Source organism: Gymnodraco acuticeps, unplaced genomic scaffold (assembly GCF_902827175.1).
Source record: "Gymnodraco acuticeps unplaced genomic scaffold, fGymAcu1.1, whole genome shotgun sequence".
Classification (NCBI taxonomy): Eukaryota; Metazoa; Chordata; class Actinopteri; order Perciformes; family Bathydraconidae; genus Gymnodraco; species Gymnodraco acuticeps.
Window position 1 is genome coordinate 6,420,349 of NW_022989768.1, and position 16,490 is coordinate 6,436,838.

The 16,490-nt window shown below is 40.6% G+C and overlaps 1 protein-coding gene across 1 annotated transcript in view; it reads left to right on the forward strand.

Moving 5' to 3' along the window:
• The first annotated feature begins 4,375 nt into the window (after positions 1 to 4,375).
• rras2 (RAS related 2) overlaps positions 4,376 to 16,490 on the forward strand; it is a 34,087-nt gene continuing 21,972 nt past the window's right edge. Inside the window, exon 1 of the mRNA XM_034217835.1 lies at positions 4,376 to 4,790. Coding sequence (XP_034073726.1) covers positions 4,689 to 4,790 — 102 coding nt within the window. The 5' untranslated portion in view covers positions 4,376 to 4,688. The remainder of the gene's footprint in view (positions 4,791 to 16,490) is intronic.

The following is a 16,490-nucleotide window of genomic DNA, read 5'->3' on the forward strand; positions in this document are numbered from 1 at the left end:
TTCTATTTTGGTGATTTATCTTGTACACAAAGTAAGCGTACATTCTTTAATTTATCATTTTTATAGGGACTCTTTTATAGGGAGCTGTGTTTGTGAAAAAGTGTTTGTAAGTGGTTTTACTATATGTAGCACCAAGCCCAGTGTCAAAAATACTTTTCATTGTTCAAGGTAACTGTGAAAATATATATATATCTTTGGACACTTTCAGTTTACTGGGCAGTTTTTTTATTACGCCTGTCCTGCATTTTATACAAAAAATGCTGCAGCATTTCTCTTTCTCAGCTGCTAACAAGCTTGTCCTGAACTTAAGGCCTTATGGGTGAGTTCAAAAGTTTAGTAACACGCTCACTCTCCATATGAAACAACTATTTATATGAATGCCTGAAACCAACTTTCATACTCTCAATCAAGACTGTTTCACATCCAACCTCCTTCTTCTGACACTAGGTGGCGCCACATGTGTCGAATCAAACAGTGCTTTGGCACCCTGCACATCATAATCCTGTAGTCAGATTTGTCATAACATGGCATTTACTTGACATGTTGACATAATACAAAAAAGCCATGCTTGTACACACTGAAGTTAAGTCTGTCCTTTCAGATAGACTGGCTTAAGTCTATTTTTCAGACTGAGTGCTATTTAAGTGATGTAAAAAAAGAGTCCATCCCTTTTATTTGCACCTATCATGAAAACACTTCAAGATAAACATCACCATGTGACCACCATTTGACTAGAATAAGACAACCTTAAGCCTTTGAACATTAACTGTCACTGTTACATGAATACACTAATAAAGGTGTATCTGAGAGGAACAAAAGTGAGTTTTATTTGTCTTTATATTATTTATTTTTAGAATTTACATTACGAATTGATATTTATATCAACCTTTTTATTGGTAAAATGCACTGCTGATAATCTAATTAGATAAATACTACATTTTCATGGAAAATAAATTACTCTTCTTGTGCATTGCTAAAACGTAAAAATTCCTTGTATCTGTAAACCTATACGTTAATTCTTTCACACACACATACGGGTTTTGGGCCGAGGGCGACACCGTACTTCCGGTATCAACCATTTCACGCGAGGTGCATACAGAATATCATAGTCGATTGCCTTAATCAATATAGTCAACTCTAAAATACCACATATATGCATTGGCATGATAATATTATTGTGACAAGTGGGGTATTCACCTGGTGTTTCCAGAAGATAGACGTAGATGCAGCCAAAATTGACCGAAGGCCACTTTTGAGGGTCGTAATTCCATACATTGTACATCCAACAACCCACACAGCTCTAGTTTACGCTGGTAACGACCTAGAGCACACCCCTCAAGTCCAGAGATGTAATCCGAAGACATGCAGCGATTTCTTCGGTCGTTAATTCAGAAAAAAAACCTAGTGCGCTCTGCCTGGTACATAAGCTAGCTGTTTATATTAGCATCACCAGGATTTTTGCACCTCCAGAAAAATGGCGTCTTTATAAAAAAATATATGGCGCGCGTTGCATTGTGGGTAGCTGTGACGTCACTGTGTGTGAAAGAATAACACCGATTCTGATTCTGACTCTGATTTCCAATGACTGAAGAAGGCCGATGTAACATTTTTATATTTACTGTAACCAATGACCAGGTGCGCATAATTTTACGTAATTAATCATATATTTTCGATTATAAGGAGTAGAAATATGATTCAGATATCCGCGGAATCACTGGAAGAGTAGCTTTCCAGCGGTATCTCCTGTGAGACTGTAACCAGGGCATAGCAGCCAATATGGCCGCTCAAAGCAGCTTGACTTTACACTGTGGATTGGTGGATTCGTGTGTCCGTCAAGGAAATCTCGGCCGGCAGCCATCATGGTCTGAAATGACCAATGGACATCGAGAAATCACTAAGGACCTACCCACCAAGTAAACAAAACATAAACCACGTGTCTCCCATCAGTTTACGTCTTTGAGGAGAGAGAGAGAGACAGAGAAAATGGCTAAAAAAAACTTTACAGTTGCCGACTTCGCTAGAGATTTTTTTCGCTAGCAGCAGTGAAGATAGAGCCTCAGAACGTGAAGTCTTCGACTCTTCTGAAGAAGAAGAATACAAAGACAACAACAAGGATCCATTTGGGCATGGGTAAGTGTAAATATTACAGTAATAGTGTACTGGCAATGTGTGGGGAATACCACGAAAATGAACAATAGGTTTATTGATATATCTTTTTTATCGATAGTCATGAACTTTTTATTGGACAAAATAGACTCTCCATCAGCAAATGTTTACTCTGTGTTAACGTTATTTTGGTGTGTAAAAGTGAGATTACATGTGTAGAGGATTACATTAATCATTTATTCGTCCCACAACGGAGACATTTACAGTGACATGTTTTTGCCATCGATTATTTTATCATACTGTTCTGTACAGATGAGACTTTGTCATAGATTTATTTATATGTGTGCCTGTTATTATTTTTACCGTCCTGTACAGATGAGACGTTGTAATCAGATGAGACTTTGTAATCAGATGTAGCCTATGTGTGTCTGTGATTTTATACTGAATGTAAAGTAACTGGAAATACCTGTGTGTGTGTGTGTGTGTGTGTGTGTGTTCCTTCTCCAACCTCCCAAACTTTCTTTTTATGTGTGCATTGTTATTTGTGCTTGAGCAACATTTTACTTGAACTTTATTTCAATGAAATTAGTTGTAATTATTGTCCTACATTTTAATTTGTTTTACAGAGATGTTTCACAGCTGCCTGGGCCTAGTGGCCCACAGGCGGCGTTTATCCAGCAGCCAGAACATCCATCTGTGCCGGCCCCCAGGTCAAGATCTACCGTGGCTCAAGGGCCTTCACCAGAGCGATCACCACCAAGGACCAGCAGACCAGCATCACTACAGCTGCCTCCACCTCCATCTGCGGCTGCCACCAGGTCAAGACATGATGATGATGTCAAATACACCTCAGCACAAAGGCTCCACCACAGCCATCACCTTCAACCCAGCCAGCAAGGAGGTCTCGTGGAGGTCTCGTATAGCACTTGTACACCCCACCTACACAGCAGCCCATGCACCATCACCCCCATCTTCACAGCAGCCAGACCCACTGTCTTGGAAGACAGACAAAGACCTTGACACTGTCTTGACATTTATAATGAATAGTTGGTTGAAAGTTCTGATGTTCAATATTGTAAATAGTGAGATTTTCCAGTTTCTTATATTTATATAAATAGTTGGTTGAAAAAAACATATTTATAATAAATTGTTGGTTGAAAAAAAGATTGAATGCTCAATTTGTATTTGTACACATCACATGAACCTTGGTATATAATATGAAGTCATTATTCAGTCCTAATGTATCTCAGCCCCTGCTGTGGTGAAAGTAGAGTGATAAACACCTATTTTACTCAAAATTCGAATTTAATTTTTTTAATTTTAGACATGAATAACACATTTATATACAGTGTAATTCAAATATTTCACTGCTTTTGTGATCCTAAGACTTTGGTAACCTAATCTAAAACACCAAAACAATTCGATCACATGAGTAAATTTGTGTTTTCACAAAAGTTTTGAAGATTTTCCGAAAATCGGATGTCAAATTTTAAGCTTTTGAGCTACTTATCTCATCAAACAGTGCTCTAAGGTGAGTAATTTGCATATATAGAAATACCAGAGATTGTCCTGAACATTTAGATATTTAACACATGGGGTGCCATGTTAGAAGAAATACATTTAAAAGGTGATTTAAGAAAACATCTAAAAATCGAGAAAATACCCTTAGACTCCAGAGGGTTTTTTAATATAACCTGGTGTTGAAATCTTAACATGAGATGTAAAAATGTTGTTCTTCCAATCGAGCAATGCAGGTCAATAAATAAGGGTTATAACAATGAAGCAGTCTAGATTACAGAAGAATCAGAAACATGATACTGCAGAGCTTGTCAGTCTCCTGACTTTGTAATGTGCTTGTGAGGCAGTAGCAGTAGGCCTATACTGTATTTCAGTGAGTAGTTTTTTCTTTATTTTTTGAATTCATATGGCATAGGGTACAAAACATCTAATTGGAGACTTTTGAAGAAAACAAAATACAGTTTTTATTAGGCCTACTGGAGGTTTACACTATGACTCTATAGCTATAGCTGCAGGGCATCTTTATCATCCCTGTGTAATTTGTTCCAGTTAGAGAAGGCAGGCACAGCTTTTATGTGTGTGCTCAGGGAAGGCTGTGTGTGAGGACAGGAATGTGACTGCAGGGGAGTATGATAGTCTCAGGACAGGGCTGTGTGTGTGTGTTTGTGCACGCGCGCTTGCGTGTGTGTCTGTGTGTGCGTGTACTGTAGGCGTGGTGTTCAGTCACACACAGCCTGTAGAAGGGCCCCTAGCGCCAGACATTAGTACTGGTGGTCTGGCTGTTCACTCTACTCCCGGTTCCTCTGCTCGAACAACGCAGTGTTGTCGAGGCTGAATCACAGTCAGGCGTATGGACAGGCGCCCGTAGCTCCGTAGACCCTTCCTTATCTATCTATCCGTGCATTAAACGGACTACACCGACGAGTCATTTCCCGCACGTTTCTGGACTCTTCTCTCCGGTGTCTCACACTGCAGGGCCTCTTCACTTTACAGGAAAAAGTGGGTGTTTGCTGCTCACTGGTGTTCCGGCGGCGGCGGCGGCGGAGAGCAGCGAAGTGTCCTCGATGGCAGGCTGGAAGGACGGCTCGGTGCAGGAGAAGTATCGGCTGGTGGTGGTCGGAGGAGGTGGTGTCGGGAAATCAGCCCTGACTATCCAGTTTATTCAGGTCAGTAGCATGCACACTTCACTTGAATTGGAGCCCGTGCTTTTAAATGCTTATCCGAAAACACGGCGAAATCAGAGGGGAGGCCAGACACGGGAACCCCGTAAGCGGATACCTGGGTGTTTTCTTCTCTACTTTATTTGAGGCCTTCAACTATTTACAGAGGGGTTGTTACAAGTTAGGGTGAGATATTAAGCCTTATTTTGTGAATTAAACGAGGAAGGACGGCTGTCACTTTAACACGTCGATTTCCGAGAGATCCACTTCCACTTTGCCGTTCATTGCCGCTAGTCAAAAGAGAAAGGAAAGTGGGTCTGCGGAGCTCCTCAGTTGTCCTATTTTATTAACTTGCTGCAGAGTGACGTTAATAAAGAGTCCATGCTAAAATGTAGTCTGTTCTAGCCAGAAACTAAGGAACCCTCAGCCCAGATGAGTGTTAATGCTATAAAAAGTGCATTGTAGAGTTACAGAAAACTCCATCATTGTAGTAGGCCCACTGATGTCCTCAGAGAGATAAATGTACTTTTAACATTATAATTGAGAGACACCAAACTGTTTCAAATCTCATGAGAAATAAGCAAACAATGACAGAACCCGTAATGGTTTAATTAATATATAATAAGCAGAACAGCAGCAGCACATAACAACCATTGTAAGATGATTAACTTTTATGTTCAGATGTAGACTTTCGATAAAAATACCTGCTGGCAAACATTATTTGAAACACTTGAAGTGACTGAAGGCAAACAACTACATTAATGTTAATTATTTTAAAAATAATTAACCATTTCCCCCTGAAAGACTATGTTTTCACGAGTTTAATGGAAGCTTACTTGAAAATCCATCTGTGTCACATATAAAAGGCACGTAAAGAGTTACCTCCATCTATGTCTGGTCGCATTCCAGCACACTGCAGAGCCTGCCTCGCTTTGACCTTCCAAGCTTTCATAATAGTAATTTAAGCAAGGGCTCCTTTCCGAAAAGCCCCACACCCACACACACACACACACCCACACACACACACACACCCACACACACACACACACACACCCACACACACACACACACACACACACACACACACACACACACACACACACACACACACACACACACACACACACACACACACACACACACACACACACACCCACACACACAGTGACACACACACACCCTGTATGAAATAAATGACAAACTTTAACCTTTGCCTTGTGTGTTTCCCCCTCGTGTGGTACTGACCAGACTGCAGGCAGCTGCATGTCTCCACACTGCCAGACAATAGTGGGCTGGCACACGTTTTGAGAGAGTGGGGGTAAAAAGCTTGTGTGTGTTGGGGGAAGTTGTGTCTAATGAGGGTTCAAAAAGCTCATTAACTGCATACCAAGTAAAAAGGGATCAGATTGCTGTGGCACAGCTATTTGCCATAGCCTGCTGACCTCACTGACCTGAAGTAGGGCAACATTTGAAGCTGAATTAAAACGCACCAAAGACATTTTACTGAATATAAAAACAGTGTTACATTGATATTATGATTGGGAAGATTTTTTTGAACATGAGTTTGAACATCATAATTCATGTCTGCTCAATATAATTAGCAACGTTTGTTTTACCATTGCATAAAGAGGGATGCTAAGAGATTTATTAATAAAACGGCAGCCTCCACTTGGAATCTGCTGCTTAATAAACAGCCAGCCACACCGCTGACAAACTAATTCAAAAGCCTATTATTGAATTCCTAAAGTGTCATATTTTGTTGAATAAGTGAGCTAGAAAATATCATCAAGCTCTCTGCATTGTGCTCTTGCAATACATTTATTTTGGAAAGTAAACGGTAAGGAGTACCAGGGTATAATTTATTTATTTCAGTTGTAAAGTCGGATTTTGCTTGAACAGCTACTTTATATGCATTTTGTATTCAGCGTGACCCACAGTTAATTTACTCATGCCTTTCTAGCCATCGGCTGGCATATCTGGTGCCGTGAAAGTGAGAGAGATTGAGATGTTGACAGCAGCAGGAGAACCTACATCCTCTTCAGAAGTTAATAGAAGGTGCCTGCCAAGAGAAAAGACCTAACAGCTGATTGTGAAGTTGAGGCTTTCCCCAGAACTATGTTGAGTGTTGAGGAGGTGGGGGTCTGGGTCAGCCTGGGTGGGTTAATGGTCACGGACCATGTGGAATTTGGCCCTTTGGCAAAAGGAAGTCACTCTGCTGCTGCTGCTCTTAGGACCTTTTAGTTTTGTATGGAAAAACATGACCGGCTTCCTGAATCATAGAGGTGTGTGTGTGTGTGTGTGTGTGTGTGTGTGTGTGTGTGTGTGTGTGTGTGTGTGTGTGTGTGTGTGTTGTGTGTGTTGTGTGTGTGTGTGTGTGTGTGTGTGTGTGTGTGTGTGTGTGTGTGTGTGTGTGTGTGTGTGTGTGTGTGTGTGTGTGTGTGTTGTGTGTGTGTGTGTGTGGTGTGTGTGTGTGTGTGTGTGTGTGTGTGTGTGTGTGTGTGTGGTGTGTGTGTGTGTGTGGTGTGGTGTGTGTGTGTGGTGTGTGGTGTTGTGTATTGTTGTGGTGGGTTGTGTGTGTGTGTGTGGTGTGTGTGTGTGTGTGTGTGTGTGTGTGTGGTGTGTGTGTGTGTGTTGTGTGTGGGTGTGTGTGGTGTGTGTGTGTGTATGTGTGTGTGTGTGTGGTGTGTGTGTGTGTGTGTGTGTGTGGTGTGTGTGTCGTGTGTGTGTGTGTGTGTGTGTGTGTGTGTGTGTGTGTGTGTGTGGTGTGTGGTGTGTGTGTGTGTGTGTGATGTGTGTGTGTGTGTGTGTGTGTGTGTGTGTGTGTTGACAGGGTTTTTTGATTTAATGGTATACGTTTTTCTAAAAAGTGCTTGATTTAATTTTCTCCCAGATTTATTGCAGTATCACTTTTAATGCACGTGTTATGAAATATAACACATTTTACAATATACCAGGCCTCCTGTCAGTGCTAAGTAAAACAGCGTTAATGCAAGTGATTTAAAGTCTCTTCATAAACAGAAAAACCTTTGTTGAAACTCTTTTTTGGCTTCCTGGTTTGCAATGGCTCCTTCCTCTTATATTTTCTTCCATTTCTTATGGATATGGTTTTCATTGAACTCATACCTAGATAAAGAACATGAAACATTTATTATTTGATAACTACTCATCAAGTAGGTAAGAAGTCACTATTTTAAATAGACTACGAAGAGTAAGCTTAAGGTAGTTTTCCAACAGTTCTACAGTATGATTTTATAAAGGAAAGGTGCTCCGACAGTCTGGATATGCAGCGGTGTCTTTTTGTGGCATCATGTGTTATATGTTTGCAGGAATGTGTCTGTGTTGGGGGTGGCTAACCAAGCACTAAACATTAACTATTTTAAGAAGCATGTTTCAATTTTGTGTAATTTGAACATTTTCATTACTGGAACCAATATGATACCTGAGCTTTGGCACTCAAACTAAAACCTTGCTTTTAAATGTACCAAAACATACCAAACTCTTAAATGCACTTAAGTTGAATTTACAAAAGCAGCACACTTTGCACACTAAAAAAGTTCTGATATAGCTCAGAAGATATGTGATTAAAGTAAAACAAGACTTTGATCGTTTGATGTCAGTTAGATACTTGGCAGTCTTTTGATACTCGATTCTATTGGCACATTTCAGTCATTAATTAAGACAAAAACAAAACGACTACTGTGCTGAAGCAGGGATTTCTGGGAGTTGGGGGATAAAAGATGATGTCGCTAGCAATAACAGAATGGCAGGCCCCCGGGCGCTGCTGGCCTCCCTAACGCCGAGCGGTTGACTCAATCTGAGATAGCATTAGCATGACATAACATTGAGTCATCTGACAAAAGTTGTGAAGCACAGTGTGTTGTTTTAATGTGACGTCCATTAGAAAGGAAGCATCCCAAGAAGGGCAAACATGACTCACATTGGCCATGTGAACACAGCATGTGGGGTGGTGTTGTGTGTAGGTTTGTTTTTACCCAAGCAATAATCACACATCAACAACTGACTTAATTTACAAAGAGTAACCAAAGGAGCTCCTAAAAGGAGACCATAATGAGGCGTTGTGTGGTCTGATCACTGGTCTCTGAGTCTCTGACTTATGGTGTTGCCTGCTCACGTGCTTGCTAATATTAGTGTTGTGGCGGCCCCCGGCAGTGGAGATTCATCCATGAGAGCAAAACATCCTGACTGATCAAGTCCAGACAGTTGAGGATTTGTGTTAGACCTCATCTGGATTTACAGCTGAAGTGACCCCTCTCTTTCTATACTCCTACTCCTTTTTCGAAATATCTCACATATTTTGTTTAGATATGAGGTCTTTTAGGAAGAATGTTGCCCTAGAGTAATAATTCAATAGCAAACACGGATTATAATGGCAGCTCTCGTTGGGCATGTGGAGGCAAGGTGTAGTAATAATAGTAACGCAGGAGTTGAATGTGGTGACCGCCGTTTCATGTGCATTTCTCAGAAATAGCCACAGGTGGTTAAACAAAATGTTTGCAGCGACGCTGTAGTGTGTGCGTTTGTGATTTAGTTTAGTTGTATGTAACACCACACACGGCATACTCTCAGCCCATTTTTGGATACAGGCAGTTTTGTAGCTTTCTGTCTGACTCAGGGATATGTCACATGCCATACCGCTGAGTGCAAACATTTCCATTTATATTCTGACCGGCGTTTCTACATGTCCTTTAAGGGAGTTTATACCTTTCCTTTGTAAAGGAAGACTGGACCATATTACATTAAGCTCTCTTCTACCGTAGGGTTTGCAGATGCGTGTGTGTGTATGTACCTGTGCGTGTGTGCGTGGCTGTTATCCCAGGTGATGAGAGGACAGTGTTTGTTTAGCTCTGTAGGAAAGTCACCTGTTGATTTCTCACAGAGCTGGATAAGCCCTTCATTGGTTTTGACAACACAAATTCTAACCAGGAGGTAAAAATAAGTACATGTATCTATGACAACAAAAAATAACAATAATTTAAGAGGCTAGAGGACAGCCTTTCACCACTATGTCACCTAGGAAAGAATGCAGGTCTTGTACGTGCAGTGACTATTGCATGGAATTTATAAAGCAAACAATTCCGGTAGACAAACTGTTTTTGAGTGTATAACTGCAAAAAAAGATACTCTAATAACGTAGTTATAAAAAAGGTAGATTTCTTTAAGGATCAATGTTCTTCTAGGCTGGTGCTGCACTCACATTAATATCTGTTTCATGTTAGTGTGCTCCAGTAAAAGCTCAACAATGAATTTTAAAACAATGGCCTGGACCGAGCACAGTAGCACAAAGTCTGTGTGACTGTGCCTTATTTCCCTTTTCCCACCACCACCCTTTACCCTCATTTGACTCTTGTGTAGATATTGAAGCCAAGTTCCACCTGCCTTGGGTCAGTGATTTTATAGGATTTCCTTCTTTGGTCTGCTTATGAAAAGTTATTTCAACAACTTAAACTGTGTATAGTTTGAAGAGCAGAATTGATGATACTGAGATTGCTAACAGAAAGATTGAAGAAATTGCTTATTAATTATAAAACAACTACATAGGAACCCTATTGCTGTTATAGATAAACACTTTCTGATGTGCAGGGTCTGATAAAAGCAATTACCCCTTTAAATGGAAATGCATATTTAATCCTGCATCCTTGTATTGTTTGTAAGTATTTTAACTTTACTGTGATTAGAAAACTTTTAAAGACTCTCAAAAAGTGAACCTAACTGTCCATTTTGTATGTTCTCCTCTATCTCTCTTATGCTCATATTACTCTTTTCAGATGTTACCATGCAAGTGTTTATACATACTTAATTATATGTCTTCACTTGTCGGACCTCAGTGAACATCAAACTCTGGCTGGTTATAGCCATAGATCATAAGTATGTTTCTAAATAGGGTTTGTGTGACCAATCAGTTATGAAGTCAGCTGGCCTTGTGGCTGGTGACTGCATAGCACTTAGCTTGAGGTTGTTCTTCACAAGGGTTTTTCCCCTTTGTTAGTCACCTGTTTCGTCAGGATCCTGAAATGTGTGACCGTTGGTATATTATAGCAACATGATTTCCTGAACTTATATAAGACAGAGGGAAACCAAAGTATGACAGGGTGCATACACTTGTAACTTAATTTGTAGGAATGTATATAAAAAACTGCCTCTTTTTTATGGCTTTTTATTAGCACACTAACTTAAGACATTTACACAACACTTCCATACCTGACACTTCTTATAGGTCATTGCCTGCAGGATGTTAAGAGCAACTTTATTGGGTTTTTTCAATTGTTCTATTGTATTATTGGCTATGCAACACCTACGCGAAAGCAGACCACTGCCACATTTTCTTAGAATTTGGCATGATTAACAATAGACAGTGTATCCTAATGTTTTAGGACCCCCCAAAACGTAAACTCCTGCGTAAAATCTAAATGTGATTATTCAGATTGCTATGAATTATTCCAGCAAATTGACACACTGTAAGCTTTTTCCTCTGTGCCCCCTTCAGGCAAAGAGGCCAGCCTTCCACACAAGACACTGTATAAAGTAATTGGTAGGCATGTGTGAAATGTACATAATGCTTCCAAAAAGATAAACCCCTTTGATTGTAATGACCATGGCTTTTCCACTAGTAGTGCAACCCTCAGGACACATTTTACAGTTTTCCTCCCATACATTCCATGGAGCTGAGAGTAATTTATTTATAATTTAGTGTCAAAATCACTTGTGTATTGTGGCAAGTGATGAACATTGAGGTACCAAGGGCTGCTTGTGAGGCTTTATGTTTTTAGGCCTATTTGAATACATGGATAAGTAGTGTACAATCGCAGTGATGAGGTAATTGACTTGAATCTGGAAAAATGCCAAGCAGCTCCCCATAGGAATGTTCATGTAAAAGTACATTTAGGATCCATAAAGACACTCCCAACCATCTGGGAAAGCTCAGGAGACTAGCAGGTCATCCCTTTAGCTCTGAGAGAAACGAATGACTATCCAGGGAGGGAGACGACTCTTAACCAGCATTAGCTTAGCATACAATAATACAGCATCGGGTACTATTAGACTATTGTATATATTTGTTGGTGATTCCATTCTGATGATGTAATTTTTACGATCTACTAGTGTGTTGTTGTAAGTCTTATAGTTGAGAGGAATGTTGTCAATTATTAAGATTAGATTTACTGTTACATAAATGGCTTTAAATACATGTTTCACTACCATTTGACTCTCCTTTATGTCTGTTTCTTGTGTGACTTTCAATGGCCTTTACCTGTGTTGGCCTCTTAACTAAAGTTGGCTTGGATCCAGTCCACAGGCACACATACATATATGAATACTTTCCACTGAAAACAATAGATATTGCTCCCCTTCTTTTGTAAGTGTGCTTCCTCATTCTGCATAGGTCTTCCGTGTATTGGTTGTAATACAGTTAGTGTTTGTTGTAAATTAGTTCTCTGTTTTGCTTTTCCGAAATGTTTCTTATCTCTTGTAATGTCATTCTGTTAACCCAATAATCTCCCTGTTCAGTCAAAGAAGAACTTAATCCCTGATGTGTGACTGTAACGTGTTTGTTAGCTGGCAGGGCAGAACATATGAAGCCTTCCTCGAGAAATCAAAACTTAGTTATTATAACATGTTTTCAGGTGATTATGTAGAAAAAGCTGTATGGTGCCAGTGATCATTGCTCTCTAAACCATTTCCCACTTTTCCCGAAGCATCTTCTCTGTGTTTTCTTCTGTGGAAAGCAAAATAGTTTGCTGGAGGCGGAGGTGTGATCCAGAAAACCACAAAACAGATCTGAGATCAGATGATAATTTCAGCCACTCTCTCCCTCTAAGTGTCTCTGCAAAAGCTGAAAGCAAATTCTAATGAATCCTGAAGCATGTACGCACAAGTCTGTAAGTAACTCAAAAGAGCAGAGAGTATTATATACTGTATTTTGGTATTTGCACAACATTCACTTGTGCAGCCTATGAAATTGGTTATATCTACAAGAAATATCTTTATGTTAGTTTCAACATATTTTCACGTGTAATATACATGAATAAAATCAGCATATGCTTAACATGACATACCAATCAAATGTGTTTCTAAATTCTCCATTTTACCATAATACACATATTTCTAATGAATATCAGAATGAAGGAAAACAAAACATTTGTATGCGCACTTTGAAATTGTAACATTTCCCTCCGATAGGTCATAAAAACCTTGTATTCACCTGCAATATCCTCCGTTGTTTTCCGGTCACTGCCCCTCAGATAATCAGACAGACAGAGAGGGCAGCGGGTTCCTCTGTGTTGTTTTTTGTCCATTGTTCTGTATTCACACATCTGTCTGTTTCAGAATAACTGTGCACAGTATCAGGTCTCGCATCTCAGAGTCATATAACAGCAACTCTGTCTATGGGAAACTGATGCTGCTTATTTTAGCAGCCCGCTCCCACCACATTGTATTCAGCATTACAAATGTACGTACACCTTTTCATGTGACACGCCTACATTTAATCACCCCACTAGTGATGCAACGGTTGATTATATATAGCATTTTTCATCAGTGTGCCCTTTTTGAACAATGTCTACAATGTTATTAAAGTAATGTTGCCTTCTGTAGTGTGCCCCATGTAGAGGAGACATTTTCCTTGTAGCTTAGATGATAGAACACTATGAATGGTTCTTTTTATACGTCTGTGCTTGTCGCTGATGCCGGCTCCTAAGCTACTTGCCAGGCAGCTGGTAGACATTTGGCACGTCTCATGCAGACACCGTCCAGAGGCCTGCGCGGCACCTGCTGTCCATCAGTGGGAGGTGAGGCTTGGAATGAGACAACCCCTCAACAGGTGACAGTACAGCACGACTCGCTGTCCTAATATGCTGACCACAATGGCCCAGTGTGACTCTCCTCCACTGATAAGAAAACAGATCATACCAGGAAGGCCGTTCAGTCTGCACCAGGTACATGTGTGGAGGGATACATTGAGAAATATCTGCGTTTGGTTGAGTCAGTGACACAGCTGTTGTGTGACTGTTATACTAATCTAACACACGCAGCAAATGCGTCTGTGTTTTCAGCACCAGTTGCTGTCGGCAGGCCTGATGCAGTCTTTTAAATTGGCACACGCCAATGCAAATCAAGTCAGCAGCTGCCTAAAAAAGTGTGTTTGGTTTGTCGAACCAAAACATTGGCCACTCACAGCCGGGCCTCCCAAAATGCTAGTTAGAGCATGTAGCGCTCAGGCCCTTCGCACACAAAAGACAATCGCCTTGTTTACAAGCTAGCCATTTCAAAAGTTACACTCTGCTAGTCATGTGTGAGGGCCGCCACAAGCCACAGGCCTGGTGACTTTCAAGTCCATAGCATATGATACGTTTCTTCAAGCATTACCCCTGCAGAGGAGGTTGCGTTTTCTGGTCAATTTGCAGAGTTGTGGAAAAACTACTGGCCATCTTCATCAAACTTGTTGGAAAGGTGAAGCATTGGCTAGGGATGAGCCTATTGCATTTTGGAGCAAATCCAAATCACAGACAGGGGCACAAACTGGGTTTCACTTATGTTTACATAGCAAGATGTTGCAAGAAGTATTTTAGTTGCATTATGTGGAGTTACAATTATCGGAACAAATATGTTCTCTTCCCCAGCAAGTCGAAACATCAACTCAGAAAGATGGCAGAAATGTTGGCACACCTTTGGTAGAGATGATCAAAATATGTCTTGATCTGCTTCCTTTGCTTCTCATTGACATGCAAATACTGGAAATACCCAAACAAATAGGCCTCAAATACATCTTCTTTGTATCGTCCTTGTTGTTTCCAGCTCATCCATGGAACACATAACTGCAGCATTGGTCTTGGTGGAGGCCTCTCTGACTGCCATCCTATTCTTTTCTTGTTTTTCTTTTATTTGTTATTGTGACATGCACAGTTGTTGATAATGATCAGTGTCTTTACCCAAATCCAATTACTTTTGATGATGGTGACTGGGCAGGCAGGGAGGAGCCATCAGAGATAAGATGTGTCCATTAGGTGTTATTTACGAGGAGTTGCCCGCTTCAGTAATAACGTTTCTGCTGCCTGTGTCGTTGGAGTGCTGGCCTAAAAGCACACAACGGTAATGCTGCTGTGTATCTGACATGATGCCAGTGAGTGGCCCCATTTACTTTGACATATCACACCTTGCTAAGAATTATAGTCTGCAGTCGAGTACACTGGTGCAGAAATACACACTCAGCAGTTGTACCAGAGCAGAGAGGGGAGATGATGAACACATTTCTGCAGGTGCTGTACAGTTTAATCTTCTTTGAGGTGTGTAGTATGTTAGAAATAGGTCATTTGTTTGGATATAGATGATTTATTTTCTATAATCTTAATCGGTGAAACAGCCTTTGGATCCTGTTAGTGTTTTTCATTTTTAGAGATGATAAGCATCCCATTATTCGGTCAGTCATACGTTTTTTCTGAAAACCATAGACTACTGACTGTGAGCCACACTCCTTTGAGTGACTTTGTATGGGCTTTTGAAAGTCACACAGTAGTTTCTCTGTCCACACAGCCACTGCAGTAGCTGGTGTCCTCTCACTGTGCCGTCACAGTGGACCTTTGTTGATATGAGCACATGCAGGACTACTTCTGCACCAAGAAAAAGCAGAGGAAGAAGAACAAAGCAAAAACACATAAACACTCTACTGTCTGAGTCAATGGGTTCCAACAAGGTCTTATGATATGTGTTATGATTTAACGAAATATATTTTATGTTTTAAATGTCAGTACGATAATGAACTTCCTGTGCCAAAGGTATTGATTTTCTTTTCTTTCATCCTCAACATCTATTCAACTTAATTTATGGCGATTTTGATACAGCGTCACATGGGCCGAGGTTTTTCTCACTTCTACAAAAGCAGGCATTGATGAGGATTCACCCGAGTAATACGCAGTCAGGGGGGAATCACCATGTCTTTTTAGAGATTATCAAAATATGTCTTTATTTTTCATCCCTCCCAGCAAAACAAGGAAGGGCCATAGACAAACCGGCTTAGGGAAGGCTTAATGCAGGGAAGGGGAACATTAGTGATGTCACGTGATCAGCTAGAACAATAAGGGTGGTTCACACAGTTCTCTGTCTTTGGGTTGTTCTCCTTAATCTGTATGTGGACTTGTAAAGTATTTACGCAGGTCTCTGGTCACTTATATTTAACCGAAGTTAACTTACGAAACGGATATAAAGAAATAGTTTGTAGTGTGACCACTACAGAGAAAACAGGCAGCTTTGAGCCCAGTCACCGGGTGGAAAAAGGCCTTTAAATGGCACCTCTTTGATTCTGTGCCTTTGAGCAGGTTCAAAAGTGTCCAGCACACATTGATATTTAGCAGGGCTATTGATGTATTAATGCCAGAGAGGTTAAAGGAGAGCAGGGGGTTGACGGGTGGGACATTTATCCTCTGCTTTATTCTCTGCATGTGTGGTGTTGCAACTCTACAGCCTTAAGTGCTAGCTAGACCATTCATTGTATGTCACTTTTTTTTATTTTGAAACACCAGTCTGTCCAATATAATTGTAAAAAGCCAAGTACCATTCAGGTGTGTTTGATTAATGGCAACTTGAATGAAAATGCACCCCTATATCCTAGCGATGAAGTGCAGTGGTGTGCACCAACCAGAGTCCACGATTGTAAAAAGGAAAGGAAAAGCATGAGACCTGTGGAAGCCCATTTGT